General features: G+C 40.7%; 1 protein-coding gene across 5 annotated transcripts in view; it reads left to right on the top strand.

The window, feature by feature from the left end:
- Positions 1-26240, top strand: part of LRRC2 (leucine rich repeat containing 2) — a 231570-nt gene that overhangs the window by 175792 nt on the left and 29538 nt on the right. For all 5 annotated transcript variants that reach the window (XM_065599364.1, XM_065599365.1, XM_024108745.3 and 2 more), the window contains 3 exons: positions 2035-2245; positions 13145-13301; positions 24423-24559. In XM_065599364.1, coding sequence (XP_065455436.1) covers positions 2035-2245; positions 13145-13301; positions 24423-24559 — 505 coding nt within the window. The remainder of the gene's footprint in view (positions 1-2034; positions 2246-13144; positions 13302-24422; positions 24560-26240) is intronic.

The raw sequence follows: 26240 nt of genomic DNA, 5'->3' as shown, positions 1-26240 counted from the left end.
TCACTCTTACATCACTGTGTGATTATATTCTTGCTGAATTTGTCATCAAGTTTGTAGTTGTCATAATTCTTTTGCATTCAGTTCCTCTTTTGCTGCATTGATCAATAATTGAATTATCAGAGGTTTGGGTTTTGTTTAACTGCATTTTACTCAACTAACAATGTATTGTTGCCGCTAGATGTTTGTATTTTCTACATTTTATCAGTAAAATATCAGAGGAAAATACATTCTCTTGTCATTAATGCTTCCCTGGTTGTTACCACAGCTAAAGGATTTAGAGCTAAATCTTCTCCTTTGTGGGTTTTATTGTGTTGTCTCAAGTCTCCCTGGTTGAGAATAACGGTCAGCGTGGAGGTGGCCTGCTTCTGGGCTGAGGGAAGATTTTTGTGCTCCCACCTCGTCTACTTACTTCAGGTTTCCTGAATTCAACCAGCTAGAAATGAAACAACCATTTATGGGACTGGCTGAGTAAAGGGCAAGCAAGGCACAAAAAAGCCAATTTTCAGTTCACTGAATTATCACAGTGAAATTTGTAATTCTTTGGTGGATGATCAAGGAATTCCATGGGTGTGTGAGGATTGTGTCACAGAATCAAAATTCAACAATTATAGAACTGGAGGACAAGTGAAGGAGGAGAGTACAAAGAAAGAGCAGCACAACAGTGGTATCTAAGTTAGGATTATTTCTAAGATATCAGAGAAAAGAACTCTAGGGGTTTGGGTACTTTTTAGTTTTCCCCTTTTAATGGTTCAAATCCTGTTGTTTTTCTTTTTCTCTTCCCTCTTTTTCCTTCTGGGGTTTATTTTAATTTTTCTCTGCACACTTCTGTCTTGCCCACCTTTTCGCTCACAACAACAAAAAGCTTTTATAGTTAATTAGATGCACTCGCTGGAAGAATAATTTTAGAAAACAGTATGTAGGTGTCTTGGACCTATTTTTCCCAATGTATATTATAACAGTGTTTTTTAGATTTTTCCTAGTTGTTCCTATGTGAACTCTCTATTAACTCTTACCTTGCCACTGTCTGCTCCCTGTTTTGCCAGTGATCTCTGGGTTCATAGAAGAGCTTGTCTCCATTACCAAATTGCATCAGTATAATTTAAATTGGCTTTTAAACCAATATGGTTAAACTGGGGCAAAAGGCTCTGTGGAGACTCTTCTTTTGGTATAAAAATGGCTTATTTTGGTTTAGTTACACCTGTTCCTTAATTGACTTGAGCCAAACCAAAATAAGCTACCCTTAAACCAAAATATGTGTCTCTAAAATTAAATGCCTCCCTCATTTATACTGGTGCAACTTTTTCCACATAGTCAAGCCCTAAGTAACATTCATGTTGAAATTAGCAGGGGTAAAATATATTACCTGACCTTTAACTTCACCTCTTCTATGACGTACACATCATAATTTTAGAAGACAACGTTTTTTCTTTTCTAGGTAAAAACTCTTTACTTGAATCTAAAAAGTCAGGAGGAAAAATTATTTCCAATGGCTGCAAAAGGTTGGGAAAATATTTTTCCAGTTGCAAAATTATGGGCATAAACCCAGGACCAATGTAGGGTCTTCATTGTATTCATATATATTTGTAACTTGTTTAGTGTGAGCCTACTCCTATTGAAATCAATGGCAAAATTCATATAGGATAGGCCCTATATATGTGCATTATTTTCTGGAGCTGATCTTGTTTGCATATGCATTAAAGAAGATCCTACTCATCTGAATTATACTATTCATCCTTACAAACTCAAGCATTACTCTTGGGCCAGGAGTTCTAAAAATGGCCTGTAAATTTACATGCATAATTTACATCTTTAGTCATTTGCCTATGCAAAGATGCCTACGCATTTCCAAGTGCAAGTAAGACTGTTTTAGTACAAAAATCAAATGGGTTTGCCTGTATTCAAATGTTATTTACATGTATGAAATGTGTGCACTAATTTGGAGGTTGGAGTGAGTCTCCTTTTAAAATATAAGACTTTAAGTTTTTGAGTTCTGTTATTTGGATTCATAGAAACTCTTTATCTGCACTATTTCAGGATAAAACAAGAATGGGACTTTGTACTAGAGTGCAGAAAGAAAGGCATTCCACAATCTGCATACCTAAAGAATGGTTTCATAGATACCACTGTGAAGGTCTTGGATAAAACTGAGAAGAACTCTCAGCTCTGTAAGAAGAGAACTTTGTCAGATGAAACAGACAAAGAAAGAAGCAAGTTTATTTTTCAACTTTCTGGAGATCACTGGATGGTAAGCTTAGGCTGAGCCTTTTTCTGCAATATTTGGCTGATTAGCATGGCACATTTTTTTCCTAACAAAACATTTATGCCAAAGCCTGACATGCTAGTCCATTCTGAGTAGTTTTCTACTGCATTAGAAGTGACAATAATATTACCTTCCTTTCTTGCTATAAGTTAATAACATTTTTAGTTTTAAAATATATTTGTGATGGGTTGGATCACAAAAACCCCCTTGGAGCTGCCACTGATGTGCCAAGACTACTTCTGCCCCTGCTTTCCCTGCCAGCTTGGGACTCCAGGACCCTGTCTTGCTGAGCCAGACACGCCAGTCTGCTCCAGCACAGACCCAGGGTCTAAACCACGTGCCCCAAAGCTGCAGATTTAACTGAAAGCAGCTTAGGAAATGTTCCTGTCTTTAACACTCAGATGCCCAACTCCCAATGGGGTCCAACCCCAAATAAATCTGTTTTACCCTTATACAGGGTAAACTCATAAATTGTTTGCCCTCTATAACACTGACAGAGAGATATGCACAGCTGTTTGCTCCCCCTCCCCCCAGGTATTAGTACATACTCTGGGTTAAATAATAAGTAAAAAGTGATTTTATTAAATACAGAAAGTAGGATTTAAGTGGTTCCAAGTAGTAACAGACAGAACAAAGTGAATTACCAAGCAAAATAAAATAAAACACGCAAGTCTAAGCCTAGTATAGTAATAAAACTGAATACAGATAAAATCTCACCCTCAGAGATGTTTCAATAAATTTCTTTCACAGACTGGATGCCTTCCTAGTCTGGGCACAATCCTTTCCCCTGGTCCAGCACTTGTTCCAGCTCAGGTGGTAGCTAGGGGATTTCTCATGATGGCTGCCCCATTTGTTCTGTTCCACCCACTTATATCTTTTGCATAAGGCAGGAATCCTTTGTCCCTCTGGGTTTCCACCCCTCCTTCTCAATGGAAATACACCAGGTTAAAGATGGATTCCAGTTCAGGTGACATGATCACATGTCACAGACAGACTTCATTGCCCACTTGCCAGCACACACGTATACAGGAAGACTTACAAGTAAAACAGAGCCATCTACAGTCAATTGTCCTGGTTAATGGGAACCATTAAGATTCCAAACCACCATTAATGGCCCACACTTTGCATAACTCAATAGGACATCAGAAAAAAGAACAGGAGTACTTGTGGCACCTTAGAGACTAACAAATTTATTAGAGCATAAGCTTTCGTGGACTACAGCCCACTTCTTCGGATGCATCCAAAGAAGCGGGCTGTAGTCCACGAAAGCTTATGCTCTAATAAATTTGTTAGTCTCTAAGGTGCCACAAGTACTCCTGTTCTTTTTGCGGATACAGACTAACACGGCTGCTACTCTGAAATAGGACATCAGAGTTATATTTCATATTTCTAGTTTCAGATACAAGAGTGATACATTTATACAAATAGGATGACCACACTCAGTAGATTATACCTTACAAGAGACCTTTTGCATGAAGCATATTTTAGTTACATTATATTCACACTCATCATATAATCATTATGATTTTCATAAAATCATATAGAGTGCAATGTAACAATGCCGATAATTAATTCTGCACTGATGTGTGTAATGTAGTCCTCTGGAAAGCTTGGTAGTAAACCATCACAATACAATTTGATTGTTCCCTAGTTCCACGTATGGGGCAAAGGAGACGGCAGTAACGATATCAGCTTAGGTTGGCTTGTCAATTACTTTTAAAATACCCAAAGGTTTGCTTGCATTCCTTGATGGTTCAGAGACAAATTTTGTTCTGTATTTGTTTAAAACAAAATGATAAGTAAAACTTACCAGTCATGGAGTAGTAGAAATAACACTTGGCATTGCTTTTCATGATACTTCAGTTTAGAAGTGAGATCAGGAGTCCACTTCCTCAACTGATGCCAGTCAATTAGTAGTGGAGTTGGTTTCTAGAGAAATAAAAGTGTTCTGAAGCATATCCTATTTTCACAATCAGAGATAATTCTTTATGTGTGTATTATGAGAAAAGGGGGGAAATCATAAAGCTACTCAGCTTTTGTCTGCCTAGCTATTTAACTAGGGGCATGTCTATACTACTGCAGCAAGAGCTGCACAGCTACAGTGTAGATTGACCTTGAATCTGTGGAATTCCTACAGAAATGAAGGACCATCACAAACTTCATCACCTTCTGCTATAAGAGCAAGGCATGCTTCTTTGACCTTGCCTTCTGTGATATAAACCTGTAGCAGCATCTACAGTTAAAAACCCTCCAACAAACCCTAATAAAACAAAGCACTTCACTGTACCCACTATTCTCTCCCTGGGGAGAGCATGAAAGAGAGAGTTAACCATACATGACAGATGTTAGTCATAATGTAATGCACTACTGGAAGGTGCTGAGCTATTAAGTTGATGAGGGTGGTAAAAGAACATGTATAGATTAATTTCTGGAACCACAGTTTGGGTTAAAATGTAGATTTCCAGTTCGCAGATAGAGCTAACCCGGCAGCAAACAGTAAGTATTGAGTAGTCCTGGGACAGTGGATCTAGTGTATTGGTCTACAAAACTTTTTCCAAGTAGTGTCATTTGAATCTTGCCATGTTAGTGTGGTGTCCATTATATGGAAATATGTCCATCCAGAACTCCACCAGAGAGGTCCTTTGGGGCCATCTGCCTGTCCCAAGTCAGGATAAAGGAGGAGGGTTGGGCGTGGGGCTAGCAACTCCACCACGTAAAAAAATTAATTTGCTACAGAAACGCCAACAATAGAGATAACAGAGACTTTTAGCCTTGAAAAAGAAGGGCCTTCAACTCGAAGACGCATGACGCTGGGTGGTGAAAGTCGTGAGGAAGCCACTAAGCCGATTACCCTCCTTGCAACTAGGAGGATTACCATCGGTACATGGAACGTGAGGAGCATGTACGAGTCAAGAAAGATGGCGCAGGTTGCAGCAGAGATGAGGAGCAACAAACACACTACGCCAAGAACACCTGGTGACGCGACCTTCAGGCTGATAGCATAAAAATGGGCTATACCTGGAACCATCTAGAGCAAATGGCCCAGGATAGAGGACTCTGGAGATCTGTGGTTGGCGGTCCATGCCCCGATTGGGGTGACGGGCATGAGTGAATGAGTGATGTCCATCCAGGAATTAACTATTATAGGGTGTACTTGCCAAATAGGAAAGAAAACTTCTATGCCAGAATAACATCAGAAATTATGGAGTCACTCTCTCTCTCATTTGTCCTCCCATTGCATGACTCTTCTCTTTGCAGCTCCTTCAGAGATCTCCCTTTATAGTGCAATTCCCTCTCCATGTTGTTTATCCTTATCTGCCCTTAGAGAATCTCCCAAGTGAACCCTTGATGAAAAAATAATCTTGTAGTGCTTTTAGACTCTTAACCACATGTGTCTGAATCAGCTACCTAGCAGAGAATGACAACCATTGATAAAGCTCTTAGCTGAGATTCTACCACAAACGTGTACCAACTGAATTAAATAAGTTCTTCAGAGAAAGCTTTAGCTACTGCAGATGGGTGAAGGCTGTAAAAAAGAACCCAATGCCATGAATATTTATTTGAATTATTAAATGAATTTACTTTGACTGGCTTCTTGCCATTTAAGTGTTTCATTCATTAGTTATTCACAGAAAGCAGTTTACCGTCAAGAATGTTCGTGGAATCAGCAAATTTTAAGTGAATGTTGAAAATTTTCAGGAAAAGCAACTTTTGAATTTGTGACTGTCAGCATTAGCACTATAAAAAGTGCCTATACTTATCCAGTCACGCAGTCAGAGAACTGAAAAACACCATGGACCAGATCTTGGCTATATTGCTTTATGCCAGCTGGGGATCTTGACCCTCATTTCCAGCAGTACATGTCCAATAAAAAAGCTTGAATATCAAATGCATTCAACAAACTCCTTGCTAATGAACTACAGTAAAACAATTATTTATGAACAAATCATGACCTCAGGTACAATTAATGAAGATTAAAATACATGAAATTCACAGAAAAAAATAATTTATTGCAAATTATTCTCTCAGTTTTACTCTGTGAATTTCAGCTACTTTGTGGCTCAGTAAGGAGGCTACTTCCATTTGTTATTCCAAACCTGCTGGTGATAGTGAGTTATGTGTTTGCCATAATAAGTCAAGTTTCTTTATGTGAAATAACCACACCAGAGGGGACAAATTCTGTCGCATCATTATACATTATACACCCTCAGATGTTTTATGAGATCATGAAGAACCTGCCCTGGTTAGGGAGTAGAGATGGGTTTGAGTCTTAAAGTTTGGAACCAGCTCCAAACTTTCTCAAAACTAAGGGAGGTATTTGATTCCAGGCTGTTGGTTTGGCCCATTGCAGATAGAGTGGTAAGTTTGGATTGAGATCAGAATCTGAACTTCTCTAAAAATTGAGTGTTTGGAGTCCAGAGTTTTGGTTCAGAAACATCTCTAGTAGGTAGATTCTGTTCTCACTGGTGATACTTAAATAAGTGGTGGGTACCTTGGTATATTGCCTTTAAATAGTTTTTCAAAATCAAGGTGTTTTGTGATATTGTTTTACTCTTAGAGGCTAAAACTCAACATTTTCCAAGTGGCATTCTTCATGGAGTAATTTATCAGCTGCTTGCCAGCTTTAATACAGTGGCTGAAGATTACAAAAAAACCACCAGGTAATCGAAGAGGAAAGCAAAAATATAAAGCCTGTGTAAATTTCAGTTCCTGCTACTCACTGGTTTAGCAACACAGATATATGTATTGAAAGAGGGAATATCCTGAAAAAATGGCACACTATAGAAAAACATTAGGTTGTTTATCCCATATAATACTGGGTATAAAGAAAGATTGTCAGAGAAAACTTGGAAGTCTAGACAATTGATATAAATTCAGACCTTGTGTGAGTGGGTTCAATTCCATTGCAATCAGATTTGAATTTGGCCTGATTACTGTACCAAAAGTCCAGAAAGAATATCGTGATACTGGGACTGTTGATTAATCACACTTAACTCATGCGATTAACTAAAAAATTAATCGCGATTAAAACAATTAATGTTTAACAGTTTTAATTGCACTGTTAAACAATAGAATACCAATTGAAATTTATTAAATATTTTGGATGTTTTTCTACATTTTCATATATATTGTATTCTGTGTTGTAATTGAAAACAAAGTGTATATTATTTTTGAGTATAAATATTTGCATTGTAAAAATGATAAACAAAAGAAATAGTATTTATATACAAGTACTATAGTGCAATCTCTTTGTCGTGAAAGTGCAACTTACAAATGTAGATTTTTTTTTTTGTTATATAACTGCACTCCAAAACAAAATAATGTAAAACTTTGGAGCCTACAAGTCCACTCAGTCCTACTTCTTGTTCCGCCAATGGCTAAGACAAACAAGTTTGTTTACATTTACAGGATATAATTCTGCCCTCTTCTTATTTACAGTGTCACCAGACAGTAAGAACAGACATTTGCATGGCATTTTGTAGCCAGCATTGCAAGGTATTTATGTGCTAGATATGCTAAATATTCGTATGCCCCTTCATGCTTTGGCCACCATTCCAGAGGACATGCTTCCATGCTGATGACGCTCTTAAAAAAAATAATGCATTAATTAAATTTGGACTGAACTCCTTGGAGGGAGAATTCTATGTCCCTCGCTCTGTTTTACCCGCATTTTGCCATATATTTCATGTTACAGCAGTCTTGGATGATGACCCAGCACGTTGTTCATTTTAAGAACACTTTCACTGCAGATTTGACAAAACGCAAAGAAGGTATTAATGTGAGATTTCTAAACATAGCTACAGCACTTGACCCAAGGTTTAAGAATCTGAAGTGCCTTCCAAAATCTGAGAGGGATGAGGTGTAGAGCATGCTTTCAGAAGTCTTAAAAGAGCAACACTCTGATGCGGAAACTACAGAACCCGAACCACCAAAAAAGAAAATCAACCATATTCTGGTGGCATCTGACTAAGATAATGAAAATGAACATGTGTCAGTCTGCACTGCTTTGGATTGTTATCGAATAGAACCCGTCATCAGCATGGACGCATGTCCCCTGGTATGGTGGTTGAAGCATGAAGGGACATATGACTCTTTAGCGCATCTGGCACATAAATATCTTGCAATACCGGCTACAACAGTGCCATGAGAACACCTGTTCTCACGTTCAGGTGACATTGTAAACAAGAAGCAGACAGCATTATCTCCTGCAAATGTAAACAACAAGTAGGACTGAGTGGACTTGCAGGCTCTAAAATTTTACATTGTTTTATTTTTAAATGCAGGGTTTTTTGTACATAATTCTACATTTGTAAGTTCAACTTTCATGATAAAGATATTGCACTACAGTACTTGTAGTAGATAAGTTGAAAAATACTATTTCTTTTGTTTTTTTTACAGTGAAAGTATTTGTAATAAAAAGAAATATAGAGTGAGCACTGTATACTTTGTATTCTGTGTTGTAATTGAAATCAATATATTTGAAAATGTAGATTAAATAAATGGTATTCTATTATTAGAATTATTATTCTATTATATATATATATATATTATATTATTAGAATTTAGAATATATATATATTCTATTATTAGAATCTATTATTATTATTATTATTAGAATGGTATTAAATAAATGGTATTCTATTATTGTTTAACAGTGTGATAAATCACGATTAATTTTTTTAATTGCTTGAGAGACCTACTTGATACTAATATAGCAATCCTTAGTTCTTAACGAAACATAAGTAAAATTTTCTAAGCCTTTCAGATTGATTCCAGACAATGGAATAAATCCCTAAATTGTAATTTATTGATTCCCAAAGTTATGAAGGAGTCAGATGGCTGGGATCTGTGTCTGAGATAGCAGAGAAAAGTCCAGCATGTTGGATCAGTCTCTCTCTAACAAAGAAAAAGGTTTTGCATGATTATCTTTTTACTTATGGAGAACACCCAGGATGAAATCCTGGCCTCAGTGAAGCTGATGGGAATTTTGCCATGTGTCTCCAACAGGACCAGGATTTCACCCTCAGTGCTCACTTTGGTGAATTAGGAATAACAGATGTTAGGGGAATGTGTACAAGATGGAAAGAAATGGCAGACCAGTGAAGGGACAGCAATAGAGCTAGATCACGGCAGAGCCAGGGAACAAGGAAGTGTAATGTGCTTTCTCTCTGCCGTCCACTCTTCCCAACTTCCAAGGAGCAGCTACCTGAACCTTGCCTCTGGGGTGGGAGGAGAGCATGCCAAAGCCTGTCCCTCCCTAGCAAGTGGGAATGAAGTGGATGAGGAGAGGAGTGTGCACCAGTCAGTGGGGGAAGAGAAATACCTTGGGTTTGGTAAAGGGATAATGCAACGTCCATCTAACCCTCATGCCAAAGTGGAGCTCTGAAGGAATTGTGACTAAATGGAGTGTCTCTAATCTATCTAGTTACTTACATGGCCCTTATTACCATCCTATCTGAACACCTCACAGTTTCTATCTTCACAACACCCCAGTGAGGTAAGGAAGTGCTAATATCTCCATTTTACAGATGGGAAACTGAGACACAGAAAGGCTAAGTGACTTGACTACAGTCACATGTGGTAGAGAAGGCCTTTGAACCTGCATCTTGTAAGTCCTAGGTTAGCCCCTTAAGTACTGGGCCACCCCGCCACTTCCTCCCTGACTCCCAATTCCTTCTGAGAGCTCCTCCTTGGCTGGTACAAGTATGTGTTACCCCATAGGTTGAAGCTTCAAGTTAAGTCTCAGTTTAGCCCGTAATGATGGGGAAAATCAAGAATGAGATGAAAGAAAGCAGTCATAGTTTGAACCTTTATGATTTATTTATTTATAATAGATGTAAAAATAAGTACTGCACATTTGGAGGGGTCGGGGGGAAGGAAAGGGTGGGGTAATCTTCCACAAGAATTTAGAAAGATTGCTCATTACCAGCCTTGAGGCAATTCAGGCATTTTATTTTTTAACTACCATAAACTGACAAATATATAAAATGGATCAAAATATGATATATACTTCCTTGGCAAATAAAGCCAAAAATGAAACAATCCATATCAAAAAAAGAAGGGGAAAAAAAAGAATTACATACAGACTCAGTGTCTGCAGATTTATATATATAGGAAGTCATGGAATTAGAACTAGCATTAAATTATTCTTTAAAAAAATCCCAGTGGTCAGCATTTGAATGTCTGTTTCAATGTACTGCTAATCAAGTTAAGATGAATGATTTAGCTGTACATAAGTAGCACTATTACTGGTGCTTAATTAAGAGGAATCTATTAAAATATGTCACCATATTAATATTTTGGGGGAAACTAACAAATCTAAAGAAAAACTGAGGTTCCTGATCTTAAAAACAAGTTAAAATTGTGGCCTTCGCAGTTAAAGTTGCCTTTGTAATGTAAAATTCTAAAAGAACAAAACAAAACCCACACACAAAGATTTAAAGGGAGTAAAGGTGGAAACTATTAAAACTCATTTTATGAGGCAGAGTTACTGCTGCAGAGATGGTAATGGTGCCTCAGCTAGATTATTTATTTCAGATGTTACCACTGCAGAATGATATAAAACCTAGCAGTAAGATTGCTAGATGATATGCTACTTTACAAAAATAGGGTCTAAAATTACCTAATTTTCATCTTTATCAACTGATTTCTATCTGACCCAAGTTTAGGGCATTTGTTGCATAATTCAAACCATGAAAAGTTGGTCAGAATTGAAAACCAATTAACTAAAACAATTTAGTATGAATTCAAAGGCTTAAAAAACCTGCACTCTCCATCATTCAAAACGCCTGAAACACATGGGTTAAACTGAATGGAGTTTTGAAAATTACCCCAGTAGCAAATTCTTTCCCAAGTATTTGAAATAATTCTAGAAATTGGCAAGGCAAAAATTGCTTCTAATTAATGAGCTGTTTAAAGACACTATTTCCATGCTTCCTGGAGCCAAAAGAAAGATCCGGGGATAACATTTTCAAAAGCACTTAAGTGATTTAGGAGTCCTATTTCAGAAAGTGAAAGTCAATGGGACTTGGGCTCCTAAGTGCCCAGGTCACTTTTTGAAAATGGGATTTAGACTTCCCAGTCACTTAGACACTTCTGAAAATTTGACCCAGTGTTGCTATGTCGCTATATGACCAAGTTAAAAAGAGTTTGCACTCTTCAGTCTCAGTGGGTATGTCTACATAGCAATTAGAGACCCACAGCTGGCCTGTGCCAGCTGACTCTGGCTGCGGGGCTCTTTAATTGTGGTGTAGATATTGGAGCTCAGGCTGGTGCCCAAACTCTGACCTTCCCCCTCGCAGGGTCCTAGAGCCCAAACTGTAGCCTGAGCCCAAAAGTCTACACTACAATTACATAGCCCCTTAGCCTGACACCTGCAAGCCTGAGTCAGCTGGCATAGACCAGCCACAGGTTTTTAATGGCAGTGTAGACATACCCTATATTCCTTCTCAGCAGGAGACAAATTTGGAAACATTGATAAATGCTAAAAGGCAGATTTCAAAGGACCAGACTATTCTGGACCTGATTCAACAAAACACTTAAGCACATGCTGAAATCAATAAGACTTAAGCATGTGTTTTGCTAAATGAGCATGAGATTACTCATGTGCTGATAGATAAGCATCTACTTATATGATTTGCTTAATTTGTGGCCTCTATGACTAAACTTATTTGAGTTCAAGACTGAAGAAACCCAACATCCAAACTAGCATGAGAACATTAAATATTTTTATAGTGAAAAGTAAGGGAGCAACTTGCTATGCTTAAATTTGGAGGCATATAGGAATGCAAACTTTATTAATTCTACAGTTTAGTGAGGCCAAAGTTGTCAAATCTGGGTACCTAACATTAGATGCCTAATTGTGTAAATAACGGTTTGCTTATATAAGGTGATGTAATGCACTCTATGTAGGTGTGATTACTAAAGCAAACTAAAGTGTTGTACATTAATTGGTCCATGTAGACCCTGCTGAAATGCATCCATTCTTTTTCTGTTGTTTGTGAATAAAGTCTTAGTGAGATGCTTTGGGAATAAGTCCACTGCTTTTGCCCTTTCTCCAAGACAAATTGAATATTAATACAGTGGGTTTGTTGAGAATACCCACAGCCTTATTTAGGCAACATTCACAGTAAATAACCATCAACATATGCAGAAATAACTATTCCCTCCCTCTCCTTCCCCAGTCTAAGGTCATCACCTTCACTGACTTCTCATAGTGACTTTGGTCAGTCCTGTATCCTGGGTGAGTCTTGGCCTTCCCTACTTGTGCGGAAGTCCTTGGTTTGTGTCACACTCCGTGCCTTGCTGGTTATGGTAGCACTTAAGCCTTCCATAAGAAGGTCCTGTTGAATTCCAACAAGTGAGCCTAATTTTGCCATCAGTTTTCTGCATAGAGAAGTCTAATTGAAGTCACTGGGAGTTGTGTGTGTATACTAAAAGGCAAAATCTGACCCAGTGGCTTTAGATGGTGATCTGTCTGCACTCCTTTGAAGTCTTTTCAACACCTTTGATTATAACTGCTTTGCAAAGACAATATTTACCATCCTGTTGCAATAAATTGTAAATGATGTGCACTATGCACTGCAGCCCTATTTACCAAATACACTTTGGTACCTGGATAGGATGGTTGAAAACGATCACTGGCTGGACAGGACCCACAGTCCAGGCTGACTGTTGTAAACCAATTTAGGTAGCAGTGAGCAGTGGCAATGCTCCTCCTAGAAGGCAAACTCCTGGAAGGGATGTTAGCAAAGTACCATCCTACCCCAAGACAACCAAAGGGAAATTAAGAGGATAGATGTTAGCCTGGCTTTAATTCAGAAATATGGAAAAATAAAACACTAGCCAAATACTCTTGATTTATGTAATCTTATTTCATTACAGGAATTTCCAGATTCATTGAAAGAACAGACACATCTAAAAGAATGGCATATCTACAAAACACAGATACAAACCATTCCAGCCTACATTGCCCTGTTTCAAGAGCTGAAAGTATTGGAGTTATCAAATAACCAGATCACACATCTTCCAGTTGAAATTGGTATGTTGATTTGGATTTAGCTATTTAATTTTATGGTTAAATGTGCAAATGCATGGTGGTCAATTGGCATGAAGCTACTAGTAAATATAGACCAACCCAGTCCCAAAGTCTATTCTCTCTACCGTTTTCAGCAAGTAGTTATGCCTTGATGTTTACTGTTTTTCAGATAGTTTATATGTACTGAATCATGAATGATATTTTGCAGTCAAACCTGGCCAAAATATAAGAGAAAATGACACTCACCTATTGTTAGGCAGTGACTTTGGTTTCTATGGTGCCAGTGTTTGTTTTTAAGTTCTACTTAAGTAGGGTTACCATACGTCCGGATTTTCCCAGACATGTCTGGCTTTTTGGGCCTCAAATCCCCGTCCGGGGGGAAATCCCAAAAAGTCGGACATGTCCGGGAAAGGAGGGAGAGACCGGCGGTGCTCGACCGGGGGCTGGAGCCGCTGGGGCCGGCAGTGCTCGGCCGGGGGCCGGGGCTGGGGCCGGTGGTGTGGAGCTGGGGACCGGCAGTGCTCGGCCGGCAGTGCGGAGCCGGGGGCTGGGGCCGGGGCCGAGCGGTGCTCGGCTGGGGGCCGGTGGTGCCAGGCCGGGCGGTGCTTGGCTGGGGCCGGCGGTGCGGAGCTGGGGGCCGGGGCCAGGCGATGCTCGGCCGGGGGCTGGGGGCTGGAGCCGGCGGTACAGGGCCGGGGTCGGGGGCCGGGCGGTGCTCAGCAGGGAGCGGCGGTACTGGAGCCGGCAGTGTGGGGCCGGGGTCGGGGGCCGGCGGTGCTCGGCCAGGGGCCGGCGCCCCAGGACCTGAGCCAAGCCAGGCGGGAGACGCCGGGGCCAGAGCCTCTTGGCCTGGGCCGGCCAACCGCCGGAGGGAGCTGCTCGGCCGGTGGGGCTGAACTGGGCCGTGCCCCCCGCCCCAGCTTGCCTGCTACTTCAGGCTTCCTGCGAATCAAATGTTCGCAGGAAGCAGGGGAGGGGGAGGAGCAGGGGGGGCGAAGCGTCCAGGGGAGGGGGTGGAGTTGGGCCGGGGCCGGGAAAGGGCAGGGCTGGGGCGGGGAAGGGGCGGAGTTGGGGCGGGGCCGGGGCCCGTGGAGTGTCCTCTTTTTGGACACTTAAAATATGGTAACCCAATACTTAAGAATGGACAGCATTTTATGGCCCATTGTTAGATTATCAACAATGAGAACAACATCACAGAACACCAACCTGAAACACACAAGTTAAAGCACGTGCGCGCGCGCACACACACAAATTAAAATAAATAAATAAAAATTCAGATACTAGCAATGGGGAAACCCACAACATATAATTTTGGATAAAATGCCTTCTTTTAATCCATCCATTTCACCTCAGTAGTGAAGGGGTCTTAAAAAAAGGGCTGTTTCCAATCCAGGCAACCAGAGGTTTTGCTAAAGACAGAATTTAATTCTTAACTCTTATATAGTCTGGCTTTTATTACTTTAAATTTAAAAAAATGCTCATACTATTTGGCCTTTTAGTGGTTTACAGTGGTCTCTCAAAATTGTATTTTGTTTTGAAAGATTCTACCAGTTTGAGAGAGCTTTGTTATACTTAAAATGAGGAATATTGCTGGAATTGGTACTACCAAAGTAGAAAAAACCCTCTGTGCAGCTGTAAACCACACTAACACAATAGGGCTATTGCCCTACTCTAGTGCCTAGGCCAGGCAGAGAGATTTGAGTCTGCTATTGCTACCTACTCTTTTGGCAGTAGAGATTCTTGCTTTGAGATCGAGAGGTCCCAGGTCCATGCCCTGCAGATGACCCAACTGGGGTATATATCTATATACAATGCCAGTATATTCATTCAAGTAAAGATATGAAAAAGAAAAAAGACTTAAAAAATGAAACCGCCCTCTTTTCAACTATCCCAGAATCTTACACGATAACTTTTCTGGAAACACTGCAGCAGAGCTGCTGTAGCGCTTCATTCATTCATTCATTCATTCATACATACATACATTCATTCAAGACACTCAATACAGTGATGTGAGGGGTTCTTCTGTCAAGGGAGTTAATCCGTTTCCCCAAGAATTCTTCTATTGACCTAACACTGTCTACACTGGGAGTTAGGTTGGCATAGTCATTTTGCGCAGGGGTGTGGATTTTTCACACCTCTGAGCAATGTAGCTGTGTCAACATAACTTTTTAGTGTAGACCTGGCCTTAGCTTTTATTTCTATTTCTTTTAGTTAGAGACTTGGTACTTGGAGTTCACTGCCACATTTGGCTTCCCCAGATGGTAGATTAACAGTGATACTTTTGATTTATTTGTTTACTTACATTGTATTTTATACAGATAATTGCCCACTGAGATAAAAAAATATTTTATAGGGGCATTCCGGTGGCTAAATAGTGTAACAAATTGTAAACAAGACATAACGAGGAGATTATGAACATAAAATAAACACTCACGGTCTGGCTGTTTTATCTGTTCTTTAACCTTAGAACTGACATAGGCCAGTGGGCGTAATTGGCGGAAACATTCCACAATGCGGCAGTAGGGAATGGGGGGAAACATGATTCCAAAATTAGATTCTATGTGAGGTAATATGAAAAAAATGGCTAACCAGAGTTGTCTTAAATTAACTAAAGACAGGACTGCCTAGACTATTGTGTGCCATATTAAAAAATTACCACTGCTTGACCATTTGAAGCAGGTAAAGGCCATTACAGTTTCTTCAGTCTCTGGTGATACTGGATATTAAGAAAGGAGTCAGTCCTGCCAATCAAAGCTGATTAAGAAAATAATAACATTTGTTTCAAGGAATAAAGACATAAAACTAGGTATTACTGGCATGACCTGTTCTCTACAGAAGGATGATTTTGAAGCCATTCAAGACCTAGCTTGGTAAAGGAGGATAAAAAGTTTCAGATTTGTTTGCTACCAATCACTTATCTTTTTTTAAAAATATCCATACATTCATTGGACTAAATTTTACCTATGATAATTTTCATGCAACTCCCACTGAAAGAATTATTTTGGGGAAGTTCTATGACCTGTGTTATACAGGAGGCCAGTCTAGATGATCACAATGATCCCTTCTGGCCTTTGAATCTATGAATAGCAGCTGGAGTTTCTCTGCTCTATGGGTGAAATTCAGCCCTGTGTGTAGGGACTGTGTGGGGTTTATAATTACCAATTAAGTTCTGTTTTGTGTTTTTTCAATGGTGCTTAGCTTTGTGTGGTCTGACTGCATAATGTTGAGTTTTGAAGGTTTGGGGCCCTACTATGCCAGTGTGAGGTTTTCCACACCACATAAGCCCTGTGCTGAGAGGAACTGCCTGCACAGCAGACAAAGAAGGGTGTCTTCACAACCCTTACCTGCAGTGGAAAAGTCTACAGGTCAACTGTGCATAAGTTGGTCTTGAAAGCCGTGATAATGGGTGGGCTGTGGGTCCCAGCAATCCAAATCTTGCGGTGTAATTTTCTGTGACATAAGGGCCTGATCTACAGTCCATTAAAGTCAATGGGATTATTTGGGTCCCTTTGTATCAGGTGGCTCACGAGAAGGGGCTGCTGCTGCTATTTCAAGATATAGACTAGAATACCAGCTAAGGGGGTGGATTTCATTTCCCCAATACCTTTGCAATCTACCTGTGTAGACCTTGATTACTCAGGCTTTATGCAGGTGGAAAACTTTAAGCACAAGTCTTTCCATGCAAACCTCTGTGCATATTGGCAGGTATAAACAGAAGGATGCCCTTGATAGCTGACTTCCTAAGGTGAGCCAGGCTGGCAGAGGGTCACTACTGAAGACCTCATAAACTAGATGGGATGGAGGTTTTGGGGGATATCTAGCCAAATTTTCACTTTACAGATTTTTTTGTTTAAAGCAAACCCCCAAGAATTTCCATACACAAAGCTGTATTTTGTTTTTGAAATAAAAGAATTGTAGGATATTGTGTTGCATTATTTGAAAAGTACATGTGGTCATATAATTAGAGTGTCTTTATGGGATTGTTGATTGTGTGTTCAACCTTAATTTTGGGATTGCCTGATTTTGAGCACTTAACTGTGAAACCTTGATGTTCTCTCCAATATAGGCTTGGTTTTTTTTTTTTTTTTTGATGGAACATGTAATCAGTTAGTTCAAGTCTAATCTAGAAAATGTACTTTAGTCTAAAAAGGCAGCTTGGCTTTTAAAGTTTCTTTGACTATTAACATGCTGGCTGAGACATCAGTTTGGAAACCACATAAGCATGATCTTAACACCCATTGACTTAATGGGATGTACGTACGCTCTTAATCTCTTTGCTGAAGCAGGGCCTGAATGTGTTTATCCCGCTCTAATGGCTAGTCTGCTACCACCTAGTCGAGCTGCTCCTGCAGCTCATGTGGTGGAGAGTTGTGCTTTGGCATTGAAAGTCCTGGCTTAAATCCCTGCTGATGGATGACCCCTGGTAGGAGTTGTTCTTAGGGAAACAACTACTTCTTGCACCATTGAGCTGTTAAAAATAGCTCTCAATGACATTATTCCCTGTTGTTTATTCTGTTACTTTGACAAACATTCCGTCACTTGGTAGTAAGTTTAAAAAGTGAAAACTTCCATTAAAGTGTCAGTTAAATTGATCATGCTGTTGGTGATATGTGAATTATAGACTTGTACATCACAAATTATCATCTCCCTCACACACACACACACACACACACACACACACACACACACACACTCTTGTAGAAATCAGGGTGGTTTTTTTTCCATTTCGGGTTGAGCAATCATGGGTACTGTATTTGCATAGATAATATCCTGTTTGGCAATATTAACTGTAGCATTACAAGAACATAGAAACTTGTTAAATCAGGGGTATTTTAAAAAGTAAATTAAATGGTAGCAAAATAACTTCTAGCAAGTATCAAGGTATCTTCATTAGGTTGGATTTAAGCCTTCTTGATGCTGCAACTTCACGCTTGCTGTTTTATGCTCCTGTTGCAACTCCAGAAAACATATGAATCATGGTGAATATTCTATACTCTGTAGCTTCATGATAATTGACAGTACCTTGCATAAACAGAATGAAACATGCTGCTACAGGAATGGCTTTAGAGAATTTTTTATAATATTCCCTCTTGATTGCAAATGCTTTGGCTTTTAAGTAATCTTTGCATATGGAACTCCGCATTGGAATTCACTATGAACGTGATCCAAAGTCCACTGAAGCCAATGGAAAGACATCTGTTAGCTTCAATGATGAGACCACATGGCTCTGTCTAAACTAGAGTTTTATAGACATGTACTATGGATCCAGTTGTATAACACTCTGAGTGGGGAAAAAATAATGAATTACATTTTAAAATTGATTTCATAATACCTAAAATTCTCAGTGTGCTATCTCAGTGAGCTTCCAGAATTAAGCTGGGAACTCAACCCCCCTTTTCCAATGTTATATAGTCCAGAGGAGTTGCAGGATAGTAGATCTTAACTTTTTCACATGTTCAGTACTGAATATTGTCCAGAGGAGGGTAACATTTGAAGAAAAACTCCCATTTGGGGGAAGGTGGAAACATTTCTCTGGCAGGTTGACTTTTTAAAAAGTGGCAGTTGTTTGCAGCTGCTCAAAGATTTGGGATATATAATAAATACTGGGAGACATGGATTTATAGGCAGAGGGGAAGTGTGAGGTTACCATAAGATAATTTATCCCATGGCTGTCTCCTCCACATATGTGTTATATTCTATTTTATCTATCTGTCTAATCTATCTTTTAATTTGCTTAAGATATCAAGAAGGTGAATAATACACTAAAATGTAAAAAAACAAACAAATAACCCCCCTCTGCTTTCTAGACAACAAGGGACTTTGCCAAGGTCAATGAAAATAAATAAATAAAAATTTGCTTAATTACTTCCAAGAGCTTCAGATACTGGCATTGTATAAATCAGAGCTCCCACTGTGAATTCTGACATGCACATGCCCCATTTATGTAACCTCTCTTTGCTAAAAAGAACTGTATCTATTGATTTATCTTTTGGTTTTATGTGACCTCCCATCTCTGTAGTATCTCAGAACGTTACAGATAAAATAATCTGGTAAAAAAAAAATCCCCTGGTGGACATATCCGGCTCTATTCTCCTTTTAAATAATAGGAAGATCTGGGTGGGGTGGGAAGAAAAAAGCTGTATCAAATAGAAAGAATTTGCTGCATTTCTTAAAAGTGATTAGACTCTGGATTCCTCTAACCTTCTCCAGATGTTAATCTGACAGCTAGATCCCTTCCACTGAGAATGCTTTATCCCTGGTTTCCATATACTTTGTATTGGTCTTTGTGATCTCCATTGTCCCAGAAGAATGCAACTGTTTTGGTGGTCCACAGAGAGATTAGAGTTCGTATTCCATTTATCTGTTCAGAAAAAAAAAATCATAGTTAGATAAAGTTTATATGGAGCCTTGATCCATCAAATTCCCTCCTTCCAAAACAAATAAAACTAAAACCCCACATCTTCCTTCTCCTCACCACAGAGATTTCTTCCCACCACTCCTTGCACCTCTCTGACTCCTTGAACTTCCTCCTCAGTCCTCACAAATGGTCTCTTACTCCTAGTTCTGTTTCCCCAGGTGGAGTCTGTTTCCATCCTCCCAACCTACATGGACTTCCTCATCTTCCCCTTCCACACATTCTACTAGAGATGGACTTCTAGGTTCTCTTTGACTCACTGTCATATCCATAACCCTCTGACCCTAGATCCCCTATCCCAAAGATAATATCTCAATCTGTCCATGAAAAATAGTGCAATTGCAAACAGGATTGATACTGGCTTTCTGATTTATTAAATCCAAAATTTTAGATGTGGATACATAAAAACTGGACAAAGAACAAAATGTCACTAACCAAGGTCACGTTGTTAAATAATAATAATGATAATTTTAAAAAATGGTAGTAGTTTCTGAAGCACCACCCACAACCCACAAGCCTATTTGTTATGCCACAATCTGATGCCAAAGTAGATAGTTCAAAAAATTATAATCCCTCTCTTTTTCTGGGATGCTTTCATTAGCAGTGAAATAATGAACAATGTTGACATTTATATTGTCATCAGTAAGCTACAGAGTTTATACCCCTATACAAGGCTGAGTGTACCAGAGAGGATGAGGAAAAGAGACAATTTACCATTTAATGGACCAAAAGAAGCTCTTGTGTCCAGCTAATTTGACTATTTTGGACCAATGCAGACATCTGCTTTACAGTTTTCTGTAGGCTTATACGGGTGGAAGAACATTGGTGAAGAATACTGTCCTTAGGTGATAAAAACTACTTTATAATTTTGTCTGCTTTTACTCACTTAGCCATCCCCTTAGAAACTCTAATGCAGGCTTGTCTACCTCTTCAAGTGGCATGGCAATCACTATTATGCTGCTTTGCATATTAACAATTAAAAGTTATAAGGTTTAATTACTGGGTTTAATTTTTTAAATAATGAGTTTAAAAAATCACAATGAGAATAAATGGTATCTTATGCAACAACTGTGATGGCATAGCAGGTTCTAATTAAAAATAAAATATTCTTAGACATGAAATTGCCAGGGAAACTATGGGTTTCATTACTGCTTTAACTGCCTCTGTTTGGAAAATACAAGAAGATGTTAGCTGTTTAATGCTCTAATTTATATTTTTTATGGAATGGAAAACTCAGTGCACTAGCCTCATAAAGAGACGTCAACCACAAAGCTGTACCAGCAGCAAGTTTATTATTGTGGGTTTTTTTAAATTGTGAATTTGTGCTTGAGCACCATCTGACACTGGGGCCAAATCCTGATCCATTCCATGCAGCTAAAAAGGGGGAGTACCCCAATAGGACTACATAAACGGGCTGCATTTCAGGCTGCTCAATCTTAAGGGTGGCTGGGCCTGATACATAAGGTCTGGTTTTAGAGGGAAGGAAATACAAGTACGGCAGTGCTTGTCCCCCTCATCCTGCTCAATCAGTAGGACAATTTTGTTAAGATTTCTCACTGTTGCTATCACCAGTTCAGCTTCACAAGTGGTAATGCCGCATTCTGCAGATCTACCCTGAGCAGGGTTAGACAACAAATGGCTTAATGGTCCTCTGAAGCCTCGTGTACGTTAACACTCCATCCACCAATGGAGCAGAAATGGTAGTAGGGATGGCGAGAAATTTTAGCAAAAATTTCCTGGCAGGGACCAAATTCTCCTCTGGTCTAAATGATTCCAACTCCTATTAACTTCAATGGGAGTTACTCCTGTTTAAAGCCAGGAAGTAATTGGGTCCATGTTGAAACAAATCTTTCCCATCAGACTTGATGTGTTCTTCCTCCACACATCTATAGCTCAATGATTTATTTTTGCTATAACAAGGTGATAAATTGATGTAAGATAGGCTAAATAGTACAAATAATACCTTCATTTCTCTAAATCATGTTACACTCGATAGGCTAACATTATATTTTGATGCACTTGTAAATAGGATAAGCGGTTCACACATTAACACCCTAACTACTGCTATTATCCTCTTGCACCAGCCAAATGAATCTTTTGCAATAATACTACACTGCCAAATCTATGTCTATTGTAGTCTAAAGGCTAATTCTTCTCTTGCCAGTTTAACTGAAACACCACTTAAGAGGAAAAAGGGAAAACAATAATTTCTTATGTGCATAGAGCTTAAATACTTACTCAGTTCTTTGTGAGGCAAAGCTTCACCGAAGGCAATGGGAGTTTTGCCTGAGTAAAAGAACTTAAATAAAAACTAAAGTCCAGGTCATGCCTCTTAGCTCAGTGAATCTGCCTCAGATGCCACAGAACAAGGGAGGGGGCTTCTACTTCCATAGAACCATCCTAGGTCCTGTCCCTGGGAGGGTTCACTGTGGATATGGGGCTCGGTAGCTGGGGAGAATGTAGGCCAGGGCAGGCTGATGGAGGCAGGCATATCATCCTTCCCTGCAATCTGTAGAGGCTCCCCTTGCAGAGCAGATTAACTCTCCTGTGGCCCGGGGCTATTAGATTTTGTGGGGCCCCTGTATACAAGTCTTTTTCGTAATTTAAAACAAAATGATCACAATTGTGGCATTGAGACTACTAATGCTATACTAAACTTGCCTTTTAATTAATATAAAGTCATTCTGTGGTTACATTTCAGTCTTAAAACATGTAGAATGTAGTTAAGTTAATTCAAAATAACCTACTTCTTACCTTAGAACATTTGTTATATTAGTTTGGGTGCAGGAGGGGACTGCAGGCTGGGGCAGAGTGTTGGGGTGCAGGAGAGGGTGAGGGGTGCAGGCTCTGGGAGGGAGTTTGGTGCAGGAGGAGATTCTGACCTGGGGCATGGGGTTGGGTTGCAGGAGTGGGTGCGAGGTGCAGGCTCCGGCCGGGAGGTGCTTACCACAGGCGGTTTTCAGCCGGCGGCACAGCAGAGCTCAGGCCATGGCCCCATGCCACTCTCGGAAGTGGCCAGCTGCAGGCACGTCTCTGCGGCCCGGATGGGGAAAGGGAGCTCCATGCACTGCCCCTGCCCCCAGCACCGTCCCCGCAGCTCCCATTGGCCAGGAATCCCCTGGCCCCACTGCCTAGGAGCCACTGCCAGGATGTGCCGGTTGCTTTTGGGAGCCACCCGAGGTAAGCACCGGCTGGCCGGAGCCCGCACCCCTCACCCCCTCCTGCATCCAACCCCGCTGCCCCAGCCCAGAGCCCGTACCCCCACACACACCCAAACTCCCTCTGCACCCCGCACCCCCACCCACAGGTTGGGGTGCAGGAGAGAATGCGGGATGTGGGCTCTGGGAGGGACTTTGGGTGTGGCGTGTGGGCTCTGGGCTGGGGCAGGGGGGTTGGGTGCAGGAAGGAGTGAGGGGTGTGGGCTGCGGCTGGGCGGCGCTTACCTTGGGCGGCTCCCAGAAGCAACTGGCACATCTCTCTGGCAACGGCTTCTAGGCAGGGGGGCCAGGGGGTTTCCGCTTACTGCCTCTGCCCGCAGACACCACCCCCACAGCTCCCATTGGCTGCAGTTCCCAGACAATGGGAGCTGCAGAGTTGGCTCTTGGGGCAGAGGCAATGCGTGGAGACTCCTTGCCCCCCTCACCCAAGGGCCACAGGGATACTAGCCGCTTCCGGGAGCGGTGCAGAGTCAGTGCAGGTAGTTAGCCTGTTCCCCAGTGTGCTGGGAGGGAGAGGAGTTGAGGGAGGGAGGGGGAGGAGTTTCTCAGTGGGGCCCGCGGACCCTCTGGAGTACCCTCGGGGCCCCCAGTTTGAGAAACGCTGCCCTAAGATATCATCAGTGCCTAAGATCCAGCTGACAAGGAGCATAGCTTTCAGTAAAGCAAATAATGTAATAACTGTACATTCTCCTTGTCTTTCATATCAGATATGAGCACCAAAGTCACCAAGATTACACAAAAGAGTGTATAATGCTTGATACTTGCCAGATGCAATTCTTGATGTCCTCCAGTAAGTTTGGTGGCAGGAGAAATCAATGATGATAAAGGCCATGCCAATTGTCACAGCACTCTCCAGCCAAAAGGCAAACTCTTTATTCCTTTTTAGCAGTAAATGAGGGCCTAATTCTGCACATGAGCCAGTTCCTATTGAAGTCAATAGGAGTTTTGCCATTAATACCAATAGAAGCATGATCAGACCTTTTGTGAGATGCTGAGTCCTTTAAATTCCCACGGAACTCATTGGGAGTTGAGGGAATTCCACACCTTGAAGGACTGGGCCCATAGTGACTTCAGCAGGGGTGGCTCCAGGCACCAGCACACCAAGTGCGTGCCTGGGGCAGCAAGCCTTGGGGGGTGGCAGTGAGGCAGCCTGCGGGAGGTCTGCCGGTCCTGCGGCTTCGGCGGCAATTCGGCGGCGGGGACACTGAAGATATGGGACCTGTGGACCTCCCGCAGGCATGCCGCCACATCCACATTACCAGCGGGCCTCCCGCAGGCACACCGCCAAAGGCTGCCTCACTGCCATGCTTGGGGCGGCAAAATACATAGAGCCGCCCCTGGACTTCAGTGATGTTCTGAACAATATTTATGTCTGAATACTTTTTTTTTTAACTAACTGGCACATAGGGTGGCTGTTCCTTTGCTAACCTGAATAGACTTTTGATTCCTTTGTGCTTCTGCCCTACTGATTTTAGCTCTTTATTTTAACAGGTTGTTTAAAACAACTGAAAGAACTCAATGTGAGTTTTAATAATTTGAAGAGCATCCCTCCAGAACTGGGAAACTGTGAGAATCTGGAAAAACTGGATTTGGCTGGAAATATAGAACTTACAGAGCTCCCATTTGAAGTAAGATCTCTAACTGCATTTCTTGTATCTGATTTATTTGGGCTGTTAGATATTTCATCACATGCAGCATAAACAGAGATTCTTACAAACTGATTTCACACACCATCTCATACTTCAACAATACAGTTTTAGTAGCAATGTCATTGAAAATATCTTAGAACAGACAGAACAGAGCAGGACAGAGCATCTGAATGTCACTTGACAAATGGCTAAATCCTGCTCACATTTGCTCTAGTGCATAAGGCTGGGAAAGGGGCCAAAAGGGATTTTGCATAATGTTGGTGGCTAAGGGAAGGTTGCTGAAGGCTTCCTGCCATGAAACACAAGTGTGAGTTGTCAGCTTTATCCATGTAATGCCCCAAGTTGCAACCCCATGTCTATGGGGTGATGGTTTGTTAAAGGAACACGGTGCTGTCCCAAGCAAATAATGCTGTATGCTTCCATGAGCAGCAAAAAATGGTTGGCAGAAATGTAGGTGCTTACATTACTTCTGAGGATCAGTAAGCTCTACTTACAGCATTGTGATGGTCCATGGAGAGACACCCAGCCTTGCAACAGCAGTATATCCCTTATGTTGGATGTGTGGTTGTCTACTCACTGCATACACACTCAACAGGTGTTTGCTATTTAAGGCAGCAATTTGGTCCAAAATGTCTATGGTGAAATTAAATAAAGTTGCTAATTTCATTTTTAATCTAGAAATTTCCTGCATTTTGCCAATGTCACCATCACTTCCCTAAACCTTGACATTTTTTAAACTTCTTGGTTCTGTTGTAGGTCAGATGTTTGGGTGGAAAGTAGGTGTTCAGTTGTGTAGTAGGGAGAAACTGAGGTGCACACAAGCCTGTCTCCCACAACCTCACGTCACAAGCAAACATTGCATATGGACATAAGTTATAGTATCAGGCCAGCCAGCAAATCCCATGTGTGCCTGTCTCTCTGTCTTTATAATCTTTATCGTAGTGGTTAGGGTACCTCCCTGGGATGTAGGGGATCTAAATTTGAATCCCCATTCCAGACTTGAACTCAGAGCTCCCCCCGCAACCAAGGTGAGTGCTCTAACCACCAGGCTGTAGGCTATTCTGAGGTGGTTATATTCAGTGTCTCCTAGTGAAGATGTTCCACTTTATCTAGCTACATAAATATTAATTGGGCCAGAGAGAGAGAGAGTGGTTAATGCACTTACTTGGAGGTAGGATACGTGGATTTAAATCTTCTCTGTCTGATTCAGATATACAGATAAATAGGCTATTTGCCTGGGAAATTTTAAATTTTAAACCACAGTTTTTAAAAGTAGTAACATTATCCTTGATAATGTAATATGTGTCTGACATCTGATTGTTAGATGGGCAAGAGATGGTAACTAGGGTGACCAGATGTCCCAATTTTTATAAGGACAGCCCCAATATCCGGGGCTTTGTCTTATATAGGTTTCTATTACCCTCCATCTCCATCCCAGTTTTTCACACTTGCTGTCTGGTCACCCTAATGATAACTGGCAATAATTGCTTCTTCATGAATGAAAACTATTGAAATAACTTGAATTGTGTTTGGAACCTGAGAGAGACAGAGAAAGAGAGAGATTTTGAAATGCTTATAATACCTGAAAGAGATGAACATATTTACTTCTGAAAATTACCAATCGGTGAAATGAGTGATTCACAAGAGAAACATCACAACC

This window comes from Chrysemys picta, chromosome 6 (genome assembly GCF_011386835.1).
Source record: "Chrysemys picta bellii isolate R12L10 chromosome 6, ASM1138683v2, whole genome shotgun sequence".
Lineage (NCBI taxonomy): Eukaryota > Metazoa > Chordata > Testudines > Emydidae > Chrysemys > Chrysemys picta.
This window is presented reverse-complemented; position numbering and strand designations above follow the sequence as displayed.